Consider the following 7,445-nt stretch of genomic DNA (forward strand, 5'->3'; position numbering starts at 1 on the left):
GGAGGTTTCCTTTCCTTGTATTTTCTTATTGCCATGACTATCATAGTTGTATAAAGTACCTGTAAGAGTATCGTGAATCAACGCATAAGAAAGTGAGATGTTTCTCGTAATAACAGAAAGAGCTTTTCTATATTTAAAAAACCTATGGAACAAGCAAATAAATTAGACACGACAAAGCAACTAGATTTGTTTTATATTAATTGAAAACCAATAATAGAAAAATAGAATTGACATTTGAGTCTCAGACATAATATAACAATTTATGATTGTGACGTTTGTCCTGAGTGATAATTAAAATGTATTTACAGAAATATTTCTGATATAAAAAATGCTGTAAGCTTCTTTTAGTGTCCTGTAAATCTGGAAATTATATATAACATCAAACAATTTCGATTTTAAGCATGGATGTGGTGACTACTAGCTTAGAAGCTCTAATACGTGAGTATAATAGGAACTACATAATTGATTTACAATGTTTTGCTTTCTATTAAATATGTCAAATTTTTAATATATCAATTAAATTCATTTTACTATGTTTTTTCTATTACATACACTACTTGTGTACATATATACCTACTTCTCTATATTTGTAGAGATCATCTGTATTCATTTCTTAAAGAAGTAGAAATACAAGACCATATTAACATAAACAATTCACACTAGGCCTGTTCTTTTTGGCTGAACTTTTGCACCAGTTCTTCTTTCTTCCTGGAGAGAAAAGGAAGAAATATAAACTAGTACAAAAGTTCAACCAAAAAGAACAAGCCTACTGAATATTATCATCACGAATATAGTGATCATTCATAAAACATATATTAAAGCCTCAGTAAATGGATTGAAAGAGAATGGATTGAAATGGATTCAGATTTTCAAAAGTATGCATTCACAAATGTTGAAATGAATCCTTTACAATCCCAATGCATTTTTATTCATTTGTTGGAATTGCATGGAGCATATTTTTATGCCTTTCTAAAAAAATTTAATTCTATAAGTGTATCGTGAATCCTGCTCAATTCAAAATTCTGAATAGGAAATGCAGTTTTTCAATCCAATTAAATTTAAAAAAGTTTTCTATCCAATTGAACCAAAAAAAGTAGAAATAAACCACAAATGCTACTGAGTATTACTAAGTAATATATACAAGTATATACTAAGTACGCAATTGGATGGATTCAAATGGATTAAAATTTCAATCTATCTTAAGCCATTCTTGTTTATTGAAGAATGGAGATCTTTTTTAATATTTATTGTCGATAAAAATCATGCAAAGTTTGAAAACCTGTCAGAAAATTGATGATAAAAATTGACCCTTGTTTGATTTTTATCAACAATTTGCTCTTACATTAACACAAGTTTAATGCGAATATAGTTGATGTCAATTTGTTAAAATTTTGATCGAATTTTCCAGTAATTTGTAGGCAAATTGCTAATATTTTGCTAGGTATCTTTCTATTTTTCGTCACGCAATATGGCTTCCTAACTGATAAGACTAATCTAACAATGCGTTCTGTGTTCTATTTCTTGCTTTTTATTTCTTACCTTTTTCTCTCCTTATGGCCCGGTTTTTCATTATCTGGTTAACTTGTCGTTAAACTTAATGACGTTCATCCAATGGGCTTCATCCATGACATCATAAATGAAGAACACAACTATATTAAGGTTCTGGAAACGAGGTGAAAATTACAAAAAAGTGAACGAACTTATTAAAATATTAATAACTTAATTGTGAATCAATATTTAGTGAATTTCATCAGTTTTGTAATTTTTATCTTGTTTCAGGAACCATATAATAGGCTTCCAGATCGTAAATGGAAGCATGTACGTAAACTTATATCAATGCACACAGAAATTCATAATGAAGTGTTAAATATTACATTATTGTGATAAAAACTTCTTTTTCTTCTGCTAAATAATTTTTATGAATGATTTCTATGTTTATAATAGAATTTACGTCAAATTGTTAAATATGATACGTATTGTATCTTTTTTTATTTCGGAAATAAAAAATATAGTCATTGATGATAGAACTGTACATGCATGCGTGTATGCATGCATATGCATATGCGTGTGTATTTATGTTTACTGATACATTAATATATATGTATATAAAATGCTATAGAGAGAGTTACAAATCCACAAAATCAGAAGCCAGACGTAGCAGCGATTGAAGCATTTTGTGTGATGCTTACCAAAGAAGCAGAGGGTATACAAATAGGTATCAAGTTATTAGCAATACAAATTCAATCGCTTAATGAATCAGAAGCACTACAAGCACTTTCGGTATGTTATTTTTAAATGTTTTATGAATTTGATGCTTTATAGTGTTAAAATAAAAAAAAAACATTTAATTAGTTCCATTTCAATAGTTAACATATCTACTATAGTTGCTAAATGGATTCTATAAATTTATTAATAATAAATTTAGATAAATAGTGCAGTGTTATTAAAAGTATTTATTAAAATATAATTTATATAAAATATACAAATATATAAGGTATTTTAATTAATATTTTATATAAGTATACATATAAAATATTTCTTAAAAATTCTATACTACTTATAAAACTAATGAAAGAATGAAAGAATCTCGGGCAAAATGAGAACGAATAAAAAATGACTCATCGAATTAACGTCAAATTGACGTTAAAGTCAACGAAATTCTAATCAAAATATTACTGGAAATTTAAAGCTTATTTCGATATTTTATGTTTTATAAACATTCCATGTCCAACATAATGTACACAATAATAATTTTATTTTTAAACATTTTTGTTTTATAGGGGGGCAAATAAATATAATAGGTAATTGAAATAACCGAAAATAATTATTGTTATGTATTAGGTAGTTGCATTGAAACCCGCTGTTCGGCTATAAGTGTATCTAGATGTTTCATACTTTAGTACGGACAGTTGTCGCTTATGTCACCTTGAAAGGTGACCCCTTGCTACTAACTTCAAGCCAAAAGCCGCCATATTTAATTGAGACAAGTGCCTCGAATAAGCAAGTTAAAAATGGATCGTGATAAATTGTTTTTTCGATGTGTGCTTTTACACTACAGAAAAAAAAGTTTCTTGTGGCGTATTGTAACTGGGGATGAAAAATGGATCTTTTTTTACAACCCTAAACGCAAAAAATCATGGGTTGATCCTGGCCAACCATCAACATCCATGCCAAAACGGAATATCTATGGTTACAAGGTCATGCTGTGTATCTGGTGAGATATGGAGGGGGTAATGCTTTATGAGCTCTTGAAACCCAATGAAACGATCACCGCCGAACGTTACAAACAGCAACTCGAGCGTTTGAACGATAATTTAATGGAAAAAAGGCCGTCAACAGCATCAAATCGTCAAAAAGTGATTCTGCACGACAACGCTCGTGCCTCATGTTGCATTGGCAATGAAAAAAAAGCCGATGGAGCTGGAATGGGAAGTCCTTCCTCACCCAGTGTATTCTCCAGACCTTGCCCCAAGTGATTATTACTTGTTCCGGTCGATGCAACATGCCTTAGAAAATACACACTTCCGTAATCACGAAGAAGTCCAAAAATGGATGGATGAGTGAATAGTGTCAAAAGACAGAGCATTCTTTCGACGTGGAATTCAGCTTTTGCCAGAGAAGTGGGAGAAAGTAGTAGAATCCGAGGGAAAATATTTCGATTAAGGTATCTCAATAAGTTTTTCCAACATAAAGAATGCTTAAAGAATGAAAAAAAACAGCGGGTTTCAATGCAACCACCTAATACATATATATAAATTCTTATATTTGTTTATATATAACAAGCTACAGCGGCATAAAGTAGAACAGTTTAGTAAAATTTCAAAGAAAGCTATGTTTTCAACTGACTTTGTTTTATTAATGAATGTTAATCAAATAGTAACTAGTTAGACATAAAAACCATAATTAATAATTATTAAATTATTAATTATTAATTACAATCATTAATTGATTATTGATTAAAAACATAATTAAAGCCCATACAAAGCAAGTTAAAGTATTTGTGTGCATATTATTACACATGGTTTTACGACATACCTCAAATTACTGTGCAGGCAGTAGTAAACAACAATCTTACTTTAGATAAAAAAAACAGCTATGTTTGTTGGAGTAAATGTGCATAGAGTCGCTGTTTAAATACTGCAACAGAGTATACGTAACGTACAACAAACGGGAGATTCATAACAAAACGGCAGTAAAATTAAAAGACTTTAAAAACTCAGTACTGTGACAGAAATAAGAATCAATAGATCTAGAGGCATTCTGGTTGTATTGCTCGATGCATTGAGAATAAAATGAAAAATTTGAAAATAGAGACCTAGGTAGTCCCGTCCTTAGAATGTTGTACAAAAGACAATAGACAAAGCAGTGCCTCCTGACATTGACTTTTAACCAACGAGCACGTCTATAGCACGATTGCCAAGTCTCCAGATTTCGACTGGAGACTCCAGTTTTCGGGACCAATCTCCAGTTCTCCAGCAGACGGGAAAGATCTCCAGTTTTTCGCTCGCGTGTGGTATCTATTAATTGTACTATCCAGTGATGTCCGTGTAATATTTAAATTACATGGAGAGTAATAAGAAAGTCTGTGATTATGTTTGCAGTTTATGTTATTTTACGAATAATAAAAAAGTTTGTAATTGTGCTCGCACTGTATGTAATCTTGTAATAATAATAAAAAGGTCTCTGTGATTGTGTTGACACTTTATGTTGGTCAAATATTAATAACAAAAAGAAAGTCTGTAATAGCGATCGCAAAATATGAATTAAATCCTGCATCTTTTTTTTTTTTTTAAATGAAACAGTCGATCGGCCTCCAGTCGAAATATGAAATCTTCAGCGCACGGACCTTCGGGCCCCAGCCGTACAGTGCTCGGGACCTGGCAACCGTGGCAATCTAATACATGAATTTATAGTTCTACCGCATTTGAGGTCAAGTTCAGCGATCATGTCTATAAAGGTTGCACAGCAATAGTGAATGTGAGGAAGAACCAAGGCCAACTTTATTTGCGAAAATTCTGGGATTAAATGCTTGCATAGCGTGAGCTGATACAGCATTCCATTAATTTTTTTGTTTTAGCAACCTGTTTGAAACCAATCGCATGCTCAAGATAAAACTTTTTTTGTGATTAATGCCTCATCATGAGCTCTCATTTGGTATAAAATTCTAAAATTGAAGGTCAAAAAACGGGTGAAAAATTTTTGCGGTTGTTCTTTCAGCTTCCGATACAGTGACGTAGTAAGGGAAGACAGTCCGAGACAGAAATTTATACCTGTTATAACAAAAGAAAGTTCGCTATAAAAGGTAACAATTTCACCGTTTTAGTTGCTCTTCTTTCGTATTTCGCCCGAAATCTTTCGCCCCTTTCTGCTTATAACGAGGAGTACGTTCCATTTAACATCAGGAAGTATCCTTTTTGTCATCAAATATTAAACAAGAATGAGATGATGCATGCGAGCGTGCGAACGTTAAATGAAATGCACTCAAGGAAGTATATGTATATACTGTTGACGCTCTTGTTAAAACAGCGTCCGGGATGGGCTGCTTTCTTCGTCCCCCTCCTCCTTTACTACGCTACTGTTTCGACATTGAACCAGCATTAAGAATCTTTAAAAATCCTTACCTGGGTATGTTATTATTTTTGTCAATTTCTTTCTCTACAAATACATACGTAGAAGTCAAATAAAGTCAAATATGTTCACTCGTGACCCACCCGTAATAAAAAAATGCCCGAGGTTCTTTTAAAACAATATAAATAAGATAACAAATACTTTGATCTTAATAAGATCTCAACAATAACATCTTAACAAGATTTTGAGAACTTAAAATTTATAAAATTTTAAATACACGACTTGTATATGTAGATTTTTATTTTTCTAGTTACTAGATACTTGTATGAAGAAATGTGGCCCATTATTTCATGCGGAAGTTGGTAAATTTCGTTTTCTTAATGAGATGATAAAATTGGTTTCGCCAAAATATTTAGGTAATCGCACTACAGCGAGTGTACGGCAAAAGGTTCTGCAACTTCTTTATGCATGGATCAGAGAATATCCTCGCGAATCAAAAATTAAGGAGGCTTATGATATGTTGAAGAAGCAAAGAGTCATCGAGGTTATCTTTGTCAAATATTACATTTATATATAGTCTGACAATTATGTTTACAGATACTTTCCTGTTTTTCTAATATGGCAATATTAAAAACAGCAAAGTATTCAATTAATCGTTTATTTCGCAGTATTACATAGCTCAATAGAACAATCATCTGTTAAAAACAACCTGGAACTCAATTTACCCCTTTATATACAGAGCTGTAGAAATTATTCTAATTGATAAAAATAAAAAAAGTTGTATGAACATAGATCCAGAAATACTTTTTTTCGAATTGTAAATAAAAAGTAAACATTTTCTTATTTACATCAGCGGAAATAATTACATAGTAAGCAGAAGATCAAATATACATGCATTTCACTTACACATTACCTCGATTTAAATCAATTTAAATCCTTTGAAATTTTTAGTTTTAAGGGTATTTCAAGATTCTTGTTTACAATAAAATTTAAATTATTTCTGAAATATTTAAATGTCTTTGACAATCATCATATCATTAGATATCATAAGTAAATAGAGCGTAACCAAACTGAGTTGAAAAGTGCTCTACTATTTTGCAATTTTCGCAATAGGTAACGAGATATTAATTTTTAAAACTTAGTTTAACTCGCTCTGTCTGCTCATGAGAAGTGAATAAATTGCTAAAATCGCTGAAATAACTAAAATCTATCAAATTAATAGAGATTTCAACAATTTCAGCAATTTATTTCCATCAGGAGCATCGCAAAAAAATGAATATTGTTGTGTAGTTTACATCCATTTCTTCAGAGGGCAATAGTGCGCGAAAAAGGCCCTCATGTCTTATCTCAGATTTTTCTCTGTTTGAATTATAAATTATACTTAATCACATTTTATCTGTAAACTTAATTGTCAAACTGTTTTTAACTATACCTTTATTATAATTATTGTTATTGTATAGGATTTCATCTTAATTTTATTACTACTCTCTATATATTTAAATATTATTTTTTAAATTATATTTTTTTATCTTATTGTAACATTTGTTTAAATAGTATTGTGTGTAATTATTATTCAGATTGAATTATTTATTAATTAGTTAATTATTAAAGATTTGCAATATACAAGATAAGAACAAATTACAGGAAGATGCTGCATTTATAATGGCAAACAATGAAGAAAGTAAAAAATCTGAGATAAAAACTAATATATTCGAAAATGAAGAGATGTCAAAGCATTTGCGTAGATTACTTCATAGTAAGGATCCTTCTGATTTGCAATCTGCGAACCGACTAATTAAATTTATGGTGAAAGAGGTATCTACATTTTAGAGAGATATTTGATGTAAAATCTTTAAAAAAATTGAAATTCAAATACA

At 30.6% G+C, this 7,445-nt stretch overlaps 1 protein-coding gene across 1 annotated transcript in view; it reads left to right on the plus strand.

Moving 5' to 3' along the window:
* The first annotated feature begins 401 nt into the window (after nt 1-401).
* Gga (ADP-ribosylation factor-binding protein Gga) overlaps nt 402-7,445 on the plus strand; it is an 18,793-nt gene continuing 11,749 nt past the window's right edge. Inside the window, exons 1-4 of the mRNA XM_018454263.1 lie at nt 402-438; nt 2,120-2,280; nt 5,879-6,112; nt 7,213-7,383. Of these exons, the coding sequence (XP_018309765.1) occupies nt 402-438; nt 2,120-2,280; nt 5,879-6,112; nt 7,213-7,383 (603 nt within the window). The remainder of the gene's footprint in view (nt 439-2,119; nt 2,281-5,878; nt 6,113-7,212; nt 7,384-7,445) is intronic.

Source organism: Mycetomoellerius zeteki, unplaced genomic scaffold (genome assembly GCF_001594055.1).
Source record: "Mycetomoellerius zeteki isolate Tzet28-1 unplaced genomic scaffold, Tzet1.0 scaffold111, whole genome shotgun sequence".
In the NCBI taxonomy this organism is placed as follows: domain Eukaryota; kingdom Metazoa; phylum Arthropoda; class Insecta; order Hymenoptera; family Formicidae; genus Mycetomoellerius; species Mycetomoellerius zeteki.